General features: G+C 46.3%; 1 protein-coding gene across 3 annotated transcripts; it reads left to right on the top strand.

Annotated features, from left to right (window-relative positions):
- Positions 1-8550: 8550 nt before the first annotated feature.
- LOC115121643 (vitellogenin-like) lies at positions 8551-18759 on the top strand. Of its 3 annotated transcripts, none has more exons than XM_065003181.1 (34): positions 8551-8590; positions 8756-8776; positions 8918-9069; positions 9161-9412; positions 9502-9663; positions 9756-9901; positions 9993-10143; positions 10252-10409; positions 10472-10637; positions 12299-12424; positions 12668-12886; positions 12981-13198; positions 13293-13390; positions 13499-13623; positions 13717-13818; positions 13929-14048; positions 14144-14330; positions 14427-14520; positions 14605-14790; positions 14914-15073; positions 15193-15406; positions 15494-15879; positions 15951-15974; positions 16077-16142; positions 16253-16459; positions 16599-16750; positions 16848-16995; positions 17098-17224; positions 17325-17508; positions 17598-17692; positions 17822-17916; positions 18050-18215; positions 18300-18461; positions 18566-18759. In XM_065003181.1, the coding sequence occupies exons 1-34, from the start codon at positions 8551-8553 to the stop codon at positions 18676-18678; spliced, it is 5022 nt and encodes a 1673-aa protein (XP_064859253.1). In that variant the 3' UTR covers positions 18679-18759. The 3 variants fall into 3 exon arrangements, with proteins under 3 accessions (XP_064859253.1, XP_064859254.1, XP_064859251.1); XM_065003182.1 differs by having other exon boundaries at positions 15491-15771; positions 15915-15974; XM_065003179.1 differs by lacking the exon at positions 16077-16142 and having other exon boundaries at positions 15494-15886; positions 15946-15974; positions 16169-16459.
- The last annotated feature ends 630 nt before the right edge of the window (positions 18760-19389 follow it).

Here is a 19389-nt window from a genome sequence, read left to right as displayed (position 1 = left end):
TCGGGAGCGGAGAGGGTGAATGTCCTCATCTCCTGCCTCACGGGTTGTGCTCTGGAGTGGGCAAATGCAGTTTGGAATGGCCCAGACTCAGCTAAGGAGCACTACCCCGAGTTTTCTCGCCGCTTCCGCGCCGTGTTTGACCATCCTCCAGATGGCCGAGCGGCGGGAGAACGACTATTCCATCTTCGGCAGGGGAAAAAGAGCGCCCAGGATTACGCGTTGGAGTTCCGTACCTTGGCAGCAGGATCCGGGTGGAACGACAGGGCCCTTATCAACCACTACAGGTGTAGTCTCCGGGAGGACGTCCGCAGGGAGCTAGCGTGTCGGGACACCGCTCTTTCATTAGATGAGCTGATTGACATGTCCATCCGACTGGACAATCTGCTGGCTGCCCGCGGGCGTTCGGAGATGGTCCTGTGTGTTCCACCACCCAGCACCTCTACTCCTGTTTCGATGGAGTTGGGAGGGGCTTTGCCGAGGGGTACCGGAGGAGGAGGCTCCCTCTGCACCAACTGTGCTCGGAGAGGACACACGGCCGATCGGTGCTGGGGGGGTCCGTCTGGGAGTCGAGATGGCAGGCGGAACATTTCTCGATCACCCCAGGTGAGTCAGCACCAGACTCACCCAGAACCCCCTGTTGGTCACATGTTTGTCTTGATTTTTTTTCTTAAATTTTTTCCCTCTTCCCAGCATAGGGCGCTAGTCGATTCAGGCGCAGCTGGGAACTTTATGGATCGCGGAATTGCTATTAAATTAGGTGTTCCGCTTGTGCCGATAGATTCTCCCTTTCCCGTGCACTCCCTAGATAACCGGCCATTAGGGTCAGGGGTGGTCAGGGAGACCACAATCCCACTGGACATGGTAACGCAGAGGAATCATAGGGAGCGTATCAGTCTCTATATTATTGATTCGCCTGCGTTTCCAGTGGTGTTAGGGATTCCCTGGCTGGCCCGGCACAATCCTAAAATTTTGTGGAAACAGGGGTTCTCCAGGGGTGGTCAGAGGAGTGTTCTGGAAGGTGTCTGGGAGTTTCCGTCGGTGCCACCTCGGTGGAAAGTCCAGACCAGGGTCCCACAGTGTGCATTCCCCCCGAGTATGCCGATTTGGCAATCGCTTTTAGTAAAAAGAAGGCGACTAAATTACCACCACATCGACCGGGAAGGGATTGTGCGATAGATCTCCAGGGTAACGCTGCGCTTCCCAAGAGTCACGTGTACCCACTGTCCCAAGAGGAGACGTTGGCTATGGAGACATATATCACGGAGTCTCTGGGACAGGGGTACATTCGGTCCTCCATTTCACCCGTCTCCTCGAGTTTCTTTTTTGTGAAGAAGAAGGAGGGAGGATTGCGTCCGTGTATTGATTATAGAGGTCTAAATGCCATCACAGTGGGGTTCAGCTACCCACTACCTCTCATTGCTACGGCAGTGGAATCCTTTCAGGGAGCGCAGTTCTTCACAAAATTGGATCTCAGGAGCGCGTATAGCCTGGTGCGTATTCAGAAGGGAGACGAGTGGAAAACCGCGTTTAGTACCACATCGGGCCACTATGAGTACTGCGTCATGCCGTATGGGTTAAAAAATGCTCCAGCCATTTTTCAATCCTTTGTAGACGATATTCTCAGGGACCTGCACGGGCAGGGAGTGGTTGTTTATATCGATGACATTCTGATCTACTCAGCCACTCACGCCGCGCATGTGTCTCTGGTACGCAAGGTGCTTGGTAGACTGCTGGAGCATGACCTATACGTCAAGGCTGAGAAGTGTGTGTTCTCCAAACGAGCCGTCTCCTTTCTGGGTTATCGCATTTCCACCTCGGGGGTGGAGATGGAGGGTGACCGCAGTAAGGCCGTGCGTAATTGGCCGACTCCCACCACGGTAAAAGAGGTGCAGCGGTTTTTGGGTTTTGCCAACTACTACCGGAGGTTTATCCGGGGTTTTGGCCAGGTAGCGGCTCCAATTACCTCACTGCTAAAGGGGGGCCCGGTGCGGTTGCGATGGTCAGCAGAGGCGGACAGAGCTATCAACAGGTTGAGGGCACTGTTCACGGATGCACCCGTGTTGGCGCATCCGGACCCCTCTCTAGCATTCATAGTGGAGGTGGACGCGTCCGAGGCTGTGGTGGGTGCCGTGCTATCACAGCGCTCGGGTACGCCACCAAAACTCCGCCCCTGCGCTTTCTTCTCGAGTAAGCTCAGCCCAGCGGAGCGTAACTATGATGTGGGGGACCGGGAGTTGTTAGCGGTGGTCAGGGCTCTGAAGGTGTGGAGACACTGGCTTGAGGGGGCTAAGCACCCCTTTCTCATCTGGACCGACCACCAAAATCTGGAGTATATTCGGGCAGCTAGGAGACTGAACCCGCGGCAGGCAAGGTGGGCCATGTTTTTCACTCGATTCCGGTTCACTTTATCTTATAGACCGGGCTCCCAGAACGTGAAGGCGGACGCACTGTCCCGCCTTTACGACACGGAGGATAGGTCCACCGAACCTACTCCCATCCTTCCGGCCTCAAAGCTGATGGCACCGGTGGTATGGGAGGTGGACTCGGACATCGAGCGGGGTTTACGGGCTGAACCCGCGCCTCCTCAGTGTCCGGCGGGGCCGAGGTACGTGCCGCTTGGTGTTCGGGACCAACTGATTCGGTGGGCTCACGTCCTACCCTCCTCGGGTCACCCTGGGGTGAGGAGGACAGTGGGGAGCCTTCGGGGGAGGTATTGGTGGCCTACCTTGGCTAGGGACGTTAAGGTTTATGTCTCCTCCTGTTCGGTATGCGCCCAGAGTAAGGCTCCTAGGCACCTTCCTAGAGGGAAGTTACAACCCCTCCCCGTTCCACAACGGCCATGGTCACATCTATCCGTAGATTTCCTGACCGACCTTCCCCCGTCTCAGGGCAACACCACGGTTCTGGTGATTGTGGATCGGTTCTCTAAGTCCTGCCGTCTCCTCCCGTTGCCCGGTATCCCAACAGCCCTACAGACTGCGGAGGCATTATTCACCCACGTCTTCCGGCACTACGGGGTGCCGGAGGACATCGTTTCTGATCGGGGCCCCCAGTTCACGTCCCGAGTATGGAGGGCGTTCATGGAGCGTCTGGGGGTCTCGGTCAGCCTGACCTCCGGTTATCACCCCGAAAGTAATGGGCAGGTGGAGAGAGTAAACCAGGAGGTGGGTAGGTTTCTGCGGTCGTACTGCCAGGACCGGCCAGGGGAGTGGGCGAGATACATCCCCTGGGCTGAAATGGCCCAGAACTCACTACGCCACTCCTCTACTAATGTGTCCCCCTTTCAGTGTGTGTTAGGGTACCAGCCGGTCCTGGCACCGTGGCATCCGAGCCAGACCGAGGCTCCTGCGGTGGAGGAATGGGTGCAGCGCTCCAAAGAGACCTGGAGGGCCGTCCAGGAATCCCTTCAACAGGCTAGTGGACGGCAGAAAAGGAGTGCTGACCGCCACCGCAGTGAGGCCCCCGTGTTTGTACCAGGGGACAGGGTCTGGCTCTCGACCCGAAACCTACCCCTCCGCGTGCCCTGCCGGAAGCTTGATGCCTTGATAAGCTCCTTTCCTGAGGACGGCTCACCTCTCACAGTTCTGGGCGACTTTAACCTCCCCACGTCTACCTTTGACTCATTCCTCTCTGCCTCCTTCTTTCCACTCCTCTCCTCTTTTGACCTCACCCTCTCACCTTCCCCCTACTCACAAGGCAGGCAATACGCTCGACCTCATCCTTACTAGATGCTGTTCTTCCACTAACCTCATTGCAACTCCCCTCCAAGTCTCCGACCACTACCTTGTATCCTTTTCCCTCTCGCTCTCATCCAACACTTCCCACACTGCCCCTACTCGGATGGTATCGCGCCTTCCCAACCTTCGCTCTCTCTCCCCCGCTACTCTCTCCTCTTCCATCCTATCATCTCTTCCCTCTGCTCAAACCTTCTCCAACCTATCTCCTGATTCTGCCTCCTCAACCCTCCTCTCCTCCCTTTCTGCATCCTTTGACTCTCTATGTCCCCTATCCTCCAGGCTGGCTCGGTCCTCCCCTCCCGCTCCGTGGCTCGACGACTCATTGCGAGCTCACAGAACAGGGCTCCGGGCAGCCGAGCGGAAATGGAGGAAAACTCGCCTCCCTGCGGACCTGGCATCCTTTCACTCCCTCCTCTCTACATTTTCCTCCTCTGTCTCTGCTGCTAAAGCCACTTTCTACCACTCTAAATTCCAAGCATCTGCCTCTAACCCTAGGAAGCTCTTTGCCACCTTCTCCTCCCTCTTGAATCCTCCTCCCCTCCCCCCTCCTCCCTCTCTGCAGATGACTTCGTCAACCATTTTGAAAAGAAGGTCGACGACATCCGATCCTCGTTTGCTAAGTCAAACGACACCGCTGGTTCTGCTCACACTGCCCTACCCTGTGCTCTGACCTCTTTCTCCCCCTCTCTCCAGATGACATCTCGCGTCTTGTGACGGCCGGCCGCCCAACAACCTGCCCGCTTGACCCTATCCCCTCCTCTCTTCTCCAGACCATCTCCGGTGACCTTCTCCCTTACCTCACCTCGCTCATCAACTCATCCCTGACCGCTGGCTACGTCCCTCCCGTCTTCAAGAGAGCGAGAGTTGCACCCCTTCTGAAAAAACCTACACTCGATCCCTCCGATGTCAACAACTACAGACCAGTATCCCTTCTTTCTTTTCTCTCCAAAACTCTTGAACGTGCCGTCCTTGGCCAGCTCTCCCGCTATCTCTCTCAGAATGACCTTCTTGATCCAAATCAGTCAGGTTTCAAGACTAGTCATTCAACTGAGACTGCTCTTCTCTGTATCACGGAGGCACTCCGCACTGCTAAAGCTAACTCTCTCTCCTCTGCTCTCATCCTTCTAGACCTATCAGCTGCCTTCGATACTGTGAACCATCAGATCCTCCTCTCCACCCTCTCCGAGTTGGGCATCTCCGGCGCGGCCCACGCTTGGATTGCGTCCTACCTGACAGGTCGCTCCTACCAAGTGGCGTGGCGAGAATCTGTCTCCTCACCACGCGCTCTCACCACTGGTGTCCCCCAGGGCTCTGTTCTAGGCCCTCTCCTATTCTCGCTATACACCAAGTCACTTGGCTCTGTCATAACCTCACATGGTCTCTCCTATCATTGCTATGCAGACGACACACAATTAATCTTCTCCTTTCCCCCCTCTGATGACCAGGTGGCGAATCGCATCTCTGCATGTCTGGCAGACATATCAGTGTGGATGACGGATCACCACCTCAAGCTGAACCTCGGCAAGACGGAGCTGCTCTTCCTCCCGGGAAGGACTGCCCGTTCCATGATCTCGCCATCACGGTTGACAACTCCATCGTGTCCTCCTCCCAGAGCGCTAAGAACCTTGGCGTGATCCTGGACAACACCCTGTCGTTCTCAACTAACATCAAGGCGGTGGCCCGTTCCTGTAGGTTCATGCTCTACAACATCCGCAGAGTACGACCCTGCCTCACACAGGAAGCGGCGCAGGTCCTAATCCAGGCACTTGTCATCTCCCGTCTGGATTACTGCAACTCGCTGTTGGCTGGGCTCCCTGCCTGTGCCATTAAACCCTACAACTCATCCAGAACGCCGCAGCCCGTCTGGTGTTCAACCTTCCCAAGTTCTCTCACGTCACCCCGCTCCTCCGCTCTCTCCACTGGCTTCCAGTTGAAGCTCGCATCCGCTACAAGACCATGGTGCTTGCCTACGGAGCTGTGAGGGGAACGGCACCTCAGTACCTCCAGGCTCTGATCAGGCCCTACACCCAAACAAGGGCACTGCGTTCATCCACCTCTGGCCTGCTCGCCTCCCTACCACTGAGGAAGTACAGTTCCCGCTCAGCCCAGTCAAAACTGTTCGCTGCTCTGGCCCCCCAATGGTGGAACAAACTCCCTCACGACGCCAGGACAGCGGAGTCAATCACCACCTTCCGGAGACACCTGAAACCCCACCTCTTTAAGGAATACCTAGGATAGGATAAAGTAATCCTTCTCACCCCCTTAAAAGACCTAGATGCACTATTGTAAAGTGGCTGTTCCACTGGATGTCATAAGGTGAAAGCACCAATTTGTAAGTCGCTCTGGATAAGAGCGTCTGCTAAATGACTTAAATGTAAAATGTAAATGTGTGTAGGGCCGTTCAAAGTCCTGAGGAGAATAAACGAGGTGTGTTATCGATTACAACTCCCTTCCTATTATCGTATTAACCCCTCGTTTCATGTGTCTCTCCTCAGGCCGGTGGTAGCTAGTCCCCTACAGGATGGTGAGGTACTGGAGGTCCCTCCTCCCCCTCTGGACATCGAGGGGTCCCCGGCGTATACGATACGGGCCATTCTGGATTCGAGACGCCGGGTGAGGGGCCTGCAGTACCTCGTGGACTGGAAGGGGTACGGTCCGGAGGAGAGGTGCTGGGTACCCACCAGGGACATTTTGGATCCGTCAATGTTGAGGGATTTCCATCGCCTCCATCCGGATCGCCCTGCGCCTCGTCCTCCGGGTCGACCTCGAGGCCGGTGTCGGCGCGCTGCGGGAGCCACGTGTCAAGGGGGGGGTACTGTCACGACTCCGACCGAAGGACACTCCCCTTCCGGTTCGGGTGGCGCTCGGTGGTCGTCGTCGTCGCCGGCCTACTAGCTGCTACTGATTATTTCCTCCCCCTCCTTATGTGTTGATTGAGTGCACCTGTTTTGAATTAGGTAGTAGGCTTTATTAGTCAGCCGGCCCGCAGAGTTCCTTGTGCGGGATTAATTATTGTGACCATCTGTTTTAGTGTACTTGTGTGCACGTCTATGGGTTTTGTGTTTTTCCCATTTTGTGGGTTTTTCCTGGACCATTTAAGTCCCCCTGTTTGTTCATTACGCCGTGTGTGGGTTGGCTTATGTTCGCCGTTTGTCGGTGCATTAAAATGGCACTCACCTGAACTCTCTGCTTCCTGCGCTTGACTCCTCACCCACTACACTCAGATCGTTACACAGCCAGAGCCCAGACTTGAACCCAATAAAACATCTCTGGAGAAACTTGAAAATAGCTGTGCAGCCAACCTGACAGAGCTTGAGAGGATCTGCAGAGAAGAATGGGAGAATCTCCCCAAATACAGGTGTGCCAAGCTTATAGCCATACCAACTGTATGAACATCAACCATCAGACCGGACCTGCAACTGCTTATTGAGCATAGCTTGTTTGAGTTGTAGACTCCATGTGACTTTAAAAATGTAAAGATTGTAAAGGACTTGAGTTGATGCATATGGACAGCAGGAGCTTACTTCCTAAACTAGATTACATCAAGATACGGGCTATGCAGACAAATATGGGCATGCTGGTATTGACTGAAACCTGTATCTCTGCGGACATTCTGGACTCTGATATACATATTGAGGGTTATAATGTGTTCATAGCTGACAAACAGGTAGAGGTAGTGGAGTGAACATTCTTATTAAAAAATATGCTCCAGTTTCAACTGTTCTGCCTTATTATTATTCGACCATGCTGGTCATTTATGAACATTTGAACATCTTGGTCATGTTCTGTTATAATCTCCACCCGGCACAGCCAGAAGAGGACTGGCCACCCCACAAAGCCTGGTTCCTCTCTATGTTTCTTCCTAGGTTTTGGCCTTTCTAGGGAGTTTTTCCTAGCCACCGTGCTTCTACACCTGCATTGCTTGCTGTTTGGGGTTTTAGGCTGGGTTTCTGTACAGCACTTTGAGATATCAGCTGATGTACGAAGGGCTATATAAATAAATTTGATTTGATCTCTACACAGACGACACCATTCTGTATACCTTTGGCCCCTCTTTGGACACTGTTAACTAACCTCCAGACGAGCTTCAATGCCATACAACTCTCCTTCCGTGGCCTCCAACTGCTCTTAAATGCAAGTTAAACCAAATGCATGCTTTTCAACCGATCGCTGCCCGCACAGCATCACTACTCTGGACGGTTCTGACTTAGAATATGTGGACAACTACAAATACCTAGGTGTCTGGTTAGACTGTAAACTCTCCTTCCAGACTCACATTAAACATCTCCAATCCAAAATGAAATCTAGAATCGGCTTCCTATTTCGCAACAAAGCATCCCTCACTCATGCTGCCAAACACACCCTCGTAAAACTGACCATCCTACCGATCCTCAACTTCGGCGATGTCATTTACAAAATAGCCTCCAACTCTCTACTCAACAAATTGGATGCAGTCTATCAGATAAATAGAGAAAAATAACTAATGTAATATTTAAAGAAAAATGAAGGTACACATAACTTGTTGGATAAAACAACATGTGATTCTCCAGATAATTTTCATTAAAGAACTGACTTAGATGGACATTGATCTGTGAAGGGCTAAATGGCAGTGGGGCAGGTTAACCTAACCTACGGGTGTATGTGGCCACCTCAGAACTAGTGATAACCAACTCAACAGACATTATTATGAGCACATACTGAACTCAACTTATGAAACATTAGTTAATTATATATTTTGTTACGATTGTTTTTGTAGATATTGCACTTCTTTAAAAGGCGGACTGGGACTGTTGTTCCTCACATCACACTGGCCATGAGAGCAGTAGTACTTGCACTGACTCTAGCCCTTGTGGGTAAGTACAGTTTTTCTGTCTTATTCTAGTGCAGATATTATAACTAATTTCATGTAAATATAACTATGTTATGTAAATATTGAAATGTACAATTCTGTATCTATGACATTTTTTTTTAAACATTCAGTAACATATTGTGACAATAATTTTTGTTTTATCTTGTAGCGAGTCAATCTGTTAACCTTGGTAAGTACATATTATTTTTATGGATTTTTACTTATGTTTATTAGGTAGTTTCACTTCTACATTTTTTTCTAGTTGAATAAATTAAGTAAAACCAGTTCTCAGATCACAAGATCATCAAATATGTTTTGATTGTTATTACAGCCCCTGATTTTGCTGCCAGTAAGACCTATGTGTACAAGTATGAGGCACTGCTCCTGGGTGGTCTGCCTGAGGAGGGTCTGGCTAGAGCTGGAGTAAAAGTCATCAGCAAAGTTCTTATCAGTGCAGTTGCAGAGAATACCTACTTGCTGAAGGTATTTATTATACATGAAGTTCCCACACAAACAATATCTTAATGTGATGTCCATTACATTGACTAATACATCAATTGATATCTTCTTGTAGCTTGTGAACCCTGAGATCTTTGAGTACAGTGGTGTGTGGCCCAACGATCCTTTCGTCCCAGCTGCAAAACTCACTTCAGCCCTGGCTGCTCAGTTCTCGATTCCCATCAAGTTTGAGTATGCCGATGGTGTTGTGGGTAAGGTATTTGCCCCCACTGCTGTCTCTGAAACAGTGCTGAATGTCCATAGAGGTATCCTGAACATTCTTCAGCTCAACATCAAGAAGACACAAAACGTCTATGAGTTGCAGGAGGTAAAACTTGTATATGTTCATATATAGATGCAAAACATGTTTCAGTAAGCAATGTTTGAGTTCCTCACTCATGCTCTCTTTTGTGTTAGGCTGGAGCTCAGGGAGTGTGCAAGACCCACTATGTGATCAGGGAAGATGCCAAGGCAGAGCGCATCCATTTGACCAAGAGCAAGGATCTCAATAACTGCCAGCAGAGAATCATGAAGGACTTTGGTCTGGCTTACACAGAGAAGTGTGTAGAGTGCCGGCAGGTATGAGCATAATTATCTATTTTGGGGGTTGGAAAAACATAACCAGAAACACTTCACATGACAATACAACTCTGTGTTTTGTCTAAACAGAGAGGGAGGCCCTGATGGGAGCTGCCACTTACAAATACCTCATGAAGCCCTCTGCCAATGGTGCTCTGATCTTGGAGGCCACTGTTACTGAGCTCCATCAGTTCACACCATTCAATGAGATGTCAGGAGCTGCCCAAATGGAAGCAAAGTATGTTGACTGATTTGTGGTACAGAAGGAAAACATTTTCATTTTATTAAGCTTATAGGTTTAAAAGTTTCCCATGAACTACCTTTCACAGACAAATGTTGACTTTCGTTGAGATCAAGAAGGATCCAATTATTGTCCCCGATAATAACTATGTTCACCGTGGATCCATCCGGTATGAGTTTGCCACTGAGATTCTCCAGATGCCCATTCAGCTCCTTAAGATCAGCAACGCACGTGCTCAGGTACAGTGACTCAATGGCTCTATCTATTATTTGATACATAAAGCCTGACAATATGTAAAGCCACAGATAACAAAGGTTTAATACAAACACTTCATTATAATTGTTTAGGCTGTGAAGATCCTGAATCATCTGGTCACATACAACACGGCACCGGTCCATGAAGATGCTCCTCTTAAGTTTCTGCAGTTTATTCAGCTCCTGCGCATGGCAAGCTCTGAGACTATTAATGCCATCTGGGCTGAGTTCAAGGCCAAACCAGCTCACAGGTAAAAAAATATTGCTCAATTGCTCAAACAAAGACACAATGACAGAAAACCTTTTTTTTCAGACACTGGATCCTGGATGCTGTCCCCTCCATCGGAAGATCAGTGGCTGTGAGATTCATCAAGGAGAAGTTTTTGGCTGGTGACATCACTATTTTTGAGGCTGCTCAGGCTCTGGTTGCCGCTGTGCATATGGTGGCTGCTGATCTGGAGACTGTCAAGATTGTTGAAGTAAGTAAACCTTTAAATGATGTTTAAGCATTATTATAGATTTCTTCATTAAGATGACTAAAAATTGTAGCATGAGGTGGTCTAGTGGTTAACACCACTACCTTCAACACATATGTGACCCAGCGCCTCGATTCAGTTTTATGTAGCAACATTTGGTGTTTTTTTTATTTAGAGTAGAGACTCAGATCTACAAAACGGTATATCATACACCACAGTTGAGGAACAATGTGAAAGTAATTCTGCTTTGAAAGTTGGTCAACTTGTAACCTTACTTTTGAGAAAATGTCCCTTGAATTTTTTCCTACAACTACTGGAGAGCTTCTGCGTTTAAACCTATTCGGCATTGTTCACACCCTCTAAAGCCCTAGCCCCACCCATCTCTTTAAGGATTCACATGTGAGACCATGAGCTAAACAGAGTGAGTAAGGTAGTGTAGTAAACAACCAAACATTTCAAAACTAAAAGTGGTGAAAGTAGTAGCCTAAAATAAGGAAAACTCCAGTTAAAAATGACCTTTATCTAGTCCTTGGCCTATATCCTAATCTGACTTTGAAAGTGTCCGGATAAAAATATTTTATAATTATTTTATAATTATACATTATGCTTACCCAGACACTTGTCCAAAACTGATGGGTCATGTGAAATAAATTATATATCCACCCTCAGCCACATGTTGCTAAGTGGATGGTTACTATTGTCTGGACATGTACACATGTTCATGAAATACAATCGATGGCCGTAATCAGCAATTACAAGTGGCTTTCTGAGATACAAATAATATTACTACAGAGATCATACACGTGCCGTTAGCTAGCAAGCCAGCAAGCTAACATTTGCTAGCTAGCTAACAGTACGCTTTAACTTGCAATGAAAATGACTTTCTGACAGAATTTGAAACTTGTAATATCTGAGAATGTAGCTACACTCTTACCAGTATACATGGATGAACACTTCATGGCAGTGTGTCTTTTCTGTTTGGTTTGTAGCAAGCCACAGCTTGTTGGGCCCGTTGTTGTGTCAAGTCACTTCGGTTCACACTGACTGTGTACAGAAAGTAGTCCATCACAACTGTTCCACGCTAATCTTTGTCAATAGCACCTAATAAATTCTGGGCAACAATGTTTTGAGCGCAGTAGCAACACATTTGCAGATCTCCATAGCTAGCATTATATCTTTCAAAAAAGCCACTGTAGCAAGGATTATTGACACATACCGAGCAGCTCATGTTATAGACAGAAGTGTGCTAAATAGCAGACCAACACAAACTCATCTCTCGGCATGTCCAGCCCATTCATTAGCCCATTCATTATCTCAGCCAACCATGGCTAGCGGGAAGGTATTTTTCCATGGCTAAACCAACGAGGCTCCTAATTTAACAATTGTATTCATATTTACAGATGGCATACAAGTTTTTTTAGAAGACACATGACAATTCACATGTTCCAGGAGGCATTTCTGAAAGAATAAACTGCAAATGCCTCTCCTATGAAGTAGTGATGTGCGACATATGCCTCGTTTTTTGAAGCTGGTAACATATGTGCTCACAACCGTCTGGTTGTGAATCCTGGACCACTTTACTCCTTCTACACTGTCCTATCTCTTCAATATTTTGTAAGAAATTGTATAAAGATGACTCAAAACAATACCTTTTTCACCACCAGAGCCTGGCTTTCAACCACAAGATTCAGACACACCCAGTTCTACGTGAGATCGCCATGCTTGGTTATGGTACCATGGTTTCCAAATACTGTGTTGAATATCCCAACTGCCCCGCTGAACTTGTGAAGGTAAACTGGATGTATTTTCCTATAATCATTTATATTTGAGTCACTTAACAGATGCTCTTACGATAGATCGGTGAGATAGCAACATATCACAATCGTATCAAGTACATTTCCCTCGAAAAAAGATTTATCAGCAAAGTAGGTGCTAGTGGGATACTCTTCAAATAGGTAGATGTCATCTCATGTATATGATGATCTACTGATTGAGGTTATTCAAACATACCTACTGTACATGTCTTCCCACAGCCCATCCACGAACTTGCTGTTCAGGCTGTTGCTAATAGCAAATTTGAGGAACTCTCCATGGTTCTTAAAGCTCTGGGTAATGCTGGCCATCCTGCTAGCATTAAACCAATCACAAAGCTCCTGCCCGTGTTTGGAACTGCAGCTGCTGCTCTGCCCCTGACAGTCCAGGCTGATGCAGTCTTGGCCCTGAGGAACATTGCTAAGAGGGAGCCTAGAATGGTGAGTACAGTCCCTCCATTAAATTGCAAATGACAACATCATCATTCTCATTGGCAAAGTCCATTCAAATCTCTGCATTATTGTTGTGAAATAGGTCCAGGAAGTTGCTGTGCAGTTGTTCATGGACAAGGCTCTCCACCCAGAGCTCCGCATGCTTGCCTGCATTGTTCTGTTTGAGACAAAGCCCCCAATGGGCCTGGTGATTACTTTAGCTAGCATTCTGAAAACAGAGAAAAATCTGCAGGTGGCTAGCTTCACCTACTCTCACATGAAGTCCCTGACCAGGAGCACCGCCCCTGACTTTGCCTCAGTGTAAGAGCACTCTTTCACCTTTACATGTCCATACATCTCTCTCAATATCTATGGAATCAGATTTAATAACATAGGTGCTATTCCTTCATTTTAGTGCTGCTGCCTGCAATGTTGCTGTCAAGATGCTCAGCACCAAATTTAGAAGATTGAGCTGCCACTTCAGTCAAGCCATCCACCTGGATGCCTATTCCAGTAAGGTCCTCCTCTTATCTTCCTTGGCTTGCAACGACTGGCCCATTAGCATCATTCACTAAACATCAACAAAGTCAATCATTAACAGTCATTTTCCCCATTTTAAAGATCCCCTGAGGATTGGTGCTGCTGCCAGTGCTTTCTACATCAACGATGCTGCCACCCTTTTCCCCAGAACTGTCGTGGCCAAAGCTCGCACCTACTTTGCTGGAGCAGCTGCTGATGTTCTTGAGGTAAAGGCTTTTTTTCAAATTTCCTTGAAATGATAATGATTGAGAACATTTAAAACACTTTTTAACTGTCCAAGCTTAATGTTTGCCCCTTAGGTTGGAGTGAGAACTGAGGGAATCCAGGAGGCTCTTCTGAAATTACCCCCAGCTCCTGAAAATGCTGACAGGATCACCAAGATGAGGCGTGTCATTAAGGCTGTAAGTATCAAGAATCACTACGTTACACATTTATCTTAAATTGCTTCAATCCCTGTGGATTTTTAAAATTAAATTGATCAATCAGGTTTGCTTTACTCATCTATCCACAGCTGTCTGACTGGAGGTCCCTAGCCACAAGAAAGCCCCTAGCCTCCATATATGTGAAGTTCTTTGGACAGGAAATTGCCTTTGCCAACATCGACAAGTCCATCATCGATCAGGCACTTCAGGTACAACAGATGATATAACTTAATAGTCTCCAAAAGTATTCATAAAACATTCACAGTTGAGGGACAAAACAGCTAAACCTAATAATATCCCACAGCTTGCCAACAGTCCTTCTGCACGCGCTTTGGGAAAAAATGCCTTGAAGGCACTGTTGGCTGGAGCAACTTTCCAGTATGTTAAGCCCCTGCTGGCTGCAGAGGTGCGTCGCATCTTCCCCACCGCTGTTGGTTTGCCCATGGAGCTCAGTTACTACACTGCTGCTGTCGCTAAAGCATACGTCAATGGTAACTATATCATAATAGTTCTTGCTTAGTAATTAGTAGTTCTTCGCTAGATCTCTGATCTCCCATATGAATGTGCTTTTATCTTTATGTTCATAGTCCGTGCCACTCTGACACCTGCTCTGCCTGAACCCTTCCATGCTGCCCAGCTATTGGAAACAAACATTGAGCTACACGCCGAAGTTAGACCAAAGTAGGTATAAGACCAATATTTTCTGATGACATCATTAATACCACAAATCTTGGTAAATTTAACAAATGTCTCCTCTTCCTGTAGCATTGTCATGCATACATTTGCTGTGATGGGAGTGAACACTGCATTCATCCAGGCTGCTATTATGGCAAGAGCTAAGGTCCGCACAGTTGTCCCTGCAAAATTTGCAGCACAGCTTGACATCGCTAATGGCAACTTCAAGATGGAAGCTTTCCCTGTTTCCCCTCCTGAGCATATTGCTGTCGCACAGTAAGGGCAATCTTTTTCTTGGTCAGAAAAGAGAGGATGTAATAGCTGTTTACATTAAGTTCATATTTTTTTAACACGGCTGCCACACTACAGATTTCTTGAGATCTATGTTCCTTCAAACAGCATTGAGACCTTTGCTGTGGCAAGAAATATGGAGGATGTCCCAGTCGAGAGAATAACTCCCTTGATTCCTGCCCAAGGAGTAGCAAGAAGCGCACAGCAGTCCAGGGATAAGTTCACATCTATGATTGCAGCCTCTGCTGCCTCTTTTGCTGGAAGTTTGGTGAGTTTGTATGAAATACTTGTTCAAAACTAAATCCACATAAGCATTGCCAATCAGAAATTATTAACCACAGACCCCAGACATTTGATACATTTTGTGAATTTATATCATTTTTTCAGTCAAGATCTTCCGAGATCCTCTCTTCTGATTTGCCATCCAACTTCAAGCCCATCATTAAGGCAATTGTAGTCCATCTTGAGGAGACAATCTGTGTCGAAAGGCTTGGAGTCAAAGCATGCTTTGAATTTGCCTCAGACAGTGCTGCCTTCATCAGAAACACTCTTTTCTACTACATGATTGGAAAGCATTCAGTCCTTATTTCTGTGAAACCATGTAAGCATTCATTTGGTAATAAGCCAAGTTCAGCATATACATGCAACAATTTGTTTAGCTATTTATAATGCATTCCATTTTTAGCAGCATCTGAACCCGCCATCGAGAGGCTGGAGTTTGAAGTGCAAGTTGGACCCAAGGCTGCAGAAAAGATTATCAAAGTCATCACCATGAACGAAGAGGAGGAAGCTCCCAAGGGAAAAACTGTACTGTTGAAGCTCAAGAAAATTCTGGTGCCTGATCGGAAGAACGGCACCAGAGATTCCTCTAGTTCCAGCAGCTCTCACTCTAGTAGTTCCTGCTCTAGATCCAGCAAATCAGAGAGCAGCAGCTCTTCCAGCTCCTCCAGCTCCCGCATCTCCGAGGTAAGGCTACTGTTTCTCACAAAACTCTTTGAGTCAGATATTTATGGAGTTGACAAACAAGGCACAGACCTGTTGCAAACATACATAGATGTTAAAAATGTGAAGAGAATTTATTGAATGTATTGGTATTTTTACCCAAATAGCCCGACGGCCCCGACCAGCCTTACGACCCCAACGACCGCAAATTCAAAAAGAATCACAAGGTACAATATTGAGGAATTTTCATCTACGGTATGGTTGACAAAAATAAATGTTTGTATAAAAGTTTTTCCGTAAATACCCTGGGTTTTGCTGTTTGTTTGCAGGACTCTCAAGCCACCTCCAATGTCATCTCCAGAAGCAAGAGCAGTCCCTTTGCCATCTACAAGCAGGTGACACTTCACCATCATAACTTGAGTCAAGATTATCATCTCTTTCATTGTGTGCCATTGGGAGAGAGCGCAGAGATGAATTAAGATTTGAAATGTGTTTCTCTTCTCAGGACAAATTCCTTGGCAATAAACATGCCCCTAAGGTGATCATCCTCTTCCGTTTAGTGAGAGCTGACAATAAGATAGAGGGATACCAGGTTACTGCTTACTTGAACAAAGCTACTTCCAGACTGCAGATCATTATGGCTGCCCTTGATGAGAACGACAACTGGAAACTGTGTGCTGATGGTGTTCTGCTCAGCAAACACAAAGTCACTGTAAGATCAAATATCTTGTAAATGGTGCTACAATATAAGTTTTCTGATCATTTTTTTAATGTTTAGGTTGTACCGTGGGTAGCAATAACAACTAAGGTATACTAAAACAATGTACACTTTATTTTGTTCTCCTAATTAGGCCAAGATTGCTTGGGGTGCAGAGTGCAAGGATTATAACACCTTTATCACTGCTGAGACTGGTCTTGTTGGTCCAAGCCCTGCAGTTCGTCTGAGGTTGTCTTGGGACAAACTCCCCAAGGTTCCCAAGGCTGTTTGGCGCTATGTTAGGATGTACGGTTACTCATTTGTTATTTACTAGTGATAGCTGAATAATGTTACAGAACAAATCAAGAACAACTTCTGATTTGTGTAACCTTTTCTATTCTAGCGTGTCTGAATTCATCCCTGGGTACATCCCATATTACCTGGCTGACTTGGTTCCAATTCAAAAAGAAAAAAATAGTGAGAAACAGATTCAATTCACTGTGGTTGCAACATCTGAAAGGACCCTGGATGTCATTCTGAAAACACCCAAGGTGAGGAACATTGTTTTTCCCACAATAGCATTTTCTGCTGTTTTATTTCTCCAGACTTCTCTTCTTGGTTGACTGTTTCTGATTTGTGTATCTAAATCACAGATGACACTGTATAAACTGGGTGTGAACCTCCCCTGTTCTCTGCCCATTGAGTCTATGACTGATCTTTCTCCCTTTGATGACAACATTGTTAACCAAATCCACTACTTGTTTTCTGAAGTCAACGCAGGTAAGCAGAAACAATTAAAAAAAACTAAAAAACAAAACAATGTCACAGTACAACGTTAAAAAAGGCAAGGAAGGTATAAATTAACACTATTGTTTTCCAGTTAAATGTAGCATGGTCGGAGACACATTGACAACATTCAACAACAGGAAGTACCCGGTCAAAATGCCTCTCTCCTGCTACCAAGTTTTGGCTCAGGATTGCACCATAGAGCTCAAATTCATGGTTCTGCTGAAGAAGGATCACGCATCTGAAGAAAACCACATCAATGTGAAAATCTCTGACATGTGAGTATTGTTTTAGAAAACAATTGCTTTTGACACAAATATATTTCCATCAATAACAATGTATGAAATATTATCTTTGACACTTCCAGTGATGTTGACCTGTACCCTGAGGACAATGATGTGATAGTGAAGGTCAATGAAATGGAAATTTCCAAGGACAACCTCCCATACCAGGACCCCTCAGGTTTCTCATGCTCCTTCAACCATATTTATCAACATCACAATAACTAGAATATTCTAATGTACTGCAGTAATAAGATAATAGAAATGGCCTCATCCATAAACTACAACATTGTTTATTTTCTTCCCTAAGGTTCTATCAAGATCGGTCGGAAGGGTGAAGGCGTGTCTCTCTATGCCAAAAGCCATGGTCTCCAAGAAGTCTACTTTGATAGCAACTCATGGAAGGTGATTGGAATCTTATGTCATAATATCAATAATACTGTATCATTAAATGTATGAATAGCGTATTACTTGTTTAAAGGGCTACCAAAATATAAGCTACAGTTGTTCTAAGTTGTTGTGTGATTTTGGCACTCAGATTAAAGTTGTGGACTGGATGAAGGGACAGACCTGTGGACTCTGTGGAATGGCTGATGGCGAAGACAGACAGGAGTACCGTACACCCAGTGGCCGCCTGACCAAGAGCTCAGTCAGCTTTGCCCATTCCTGGGTGCTTCCTTCTGATTGCTGCCGTGATGCGTCTGGTAAGTCTTAGCCTACCGCTTATGCTGCATTACAAATGTCAGTTCATTTAGTTAACATATTATTGCTGTACCTCTCTATGTCAGAATGTCTCATGAAGCTCGAGTCTGTGAAGCTGGAGAAGCAGGTGATTGTTGATGACAGGGAGTCCAAATGCTACTCTGTTGAGCCTGTGCTGCGCTGTCTGCCTGGATGCCTCCCAGTGAGGACCACCCCCACCACCATCGGTTTCCACTGCCTGCCCGTCGGTGAGTCTATAATGGACAACTGTTTTACTGAAGACACCATACTGTTCTGATGTATCCAATAAATACTGATCTGCAGTTCCTAATTTCTTTCTTTCCTATTACAGATTCCAACCTGAACCGCTCTGAAGGTCTGAGCAGCATCTATGAGAAGAGTGTGGACCTGATGGAGAAGGCAGAAGCCCATGTGGCCTGTCGCTGCTCTGAGCAGTGCATTTAGTGCTCTGGTGGAGCATATACTGTAACTTTTATAACAGAAAATATGTAATTTCACATCACTGAGATGTAACCTACAACATTATTGACCACTCAAATTGTAATAAATCCAACTGTGCATTCAAAGATGGTCTCTGATACATTTTCCACATTTTTCATTTGCAAAAAGAGCCCTCTAATAAGAGAAATTTAATGGCAATCACTTTTCATGGTGAATGATGAAATTAAAAAAACTATAAAAAAAAAACCGTCAGTGCCAAAAACACCTTCAGCTTGACAGAGGAGTTATATTGTAAACACGCGCAACTTGCTATGACTGTTCAGTATACCAATTCCATTGCACTGCATCGACCAATATTGTTTTGTTGTCATCACAATCAATTGAAAGGAAAGACAGTTTGTCAATTTCATAAATCAATGTAAAGAACTATATCTCTTTTCACATTTGGTGTTGGTGTATCAGCAACATTTCACTGAATGCACATTCTAAAATGATATTCAATATTTAATTTTTTATGTCTGCAGGGGCAGTATTGAGTAGCTTGGATGAAAAGGTGCCCATACCAAACGGCCTGCTACTCTGTCATAGTTTCTAATATTTGCATAGTATTATTAGTATTGGATAGAAAACACTCTGAAGTTTCTAAAACTGTTTGAATGATGTCTGTGAGTATTACAGAACTCATATTGGCAGGCAAAATCCTGAGTTGAAGTC

This window comes from Oncorhynchus nerka, linkage group LG17 (genome assembly GCF_034236695.1).
Source record: "Oncorhynchus nerka isolate Pitt River linkage group LG17, Oner_Uvic_2.0, whole genome shotgun sequence".
Classification (NCBI taxonomy): domain Eukaryota; kingdom Metazoa; phylum Chordata; class Actinopteri; order Salmoniformes; family Salmonidae; genus Oncorhynchus; species Oncorhynchus nerka.
Note: the sequence above shows the minus strand (reverse complement) of the source record. Positions and strands in the feature narration are given on the sequence as shown.

What these genes read in the sequence shown, in the direction of transcription:
- LOC115121643 (XM_065003179.1), top strand. Translation starts at nt 8,551, where the DNA reads ATGAGAGCAGTAGTACTTGCACTGACTCTAGCCCTTGTGG. An exon ending in ACTGACTCTAGCCCTTGTGG is followed by an intron (nt 8,591 to 8,755) that starts GTAAGTACAGTT and finishes TTTATCTTGTAG; the next exon opens with CGAGTCAATCTGTTAACCTT. An exon ending in CCACCTGGATGCCTATTCCA is followed by an intron (nt 13,391 to 13,498) that starts GTAAGGTCCTCC and finishes CCCATTTTAAAG; the next exon opens with ATCCCCTGAGGATTGGTGCT.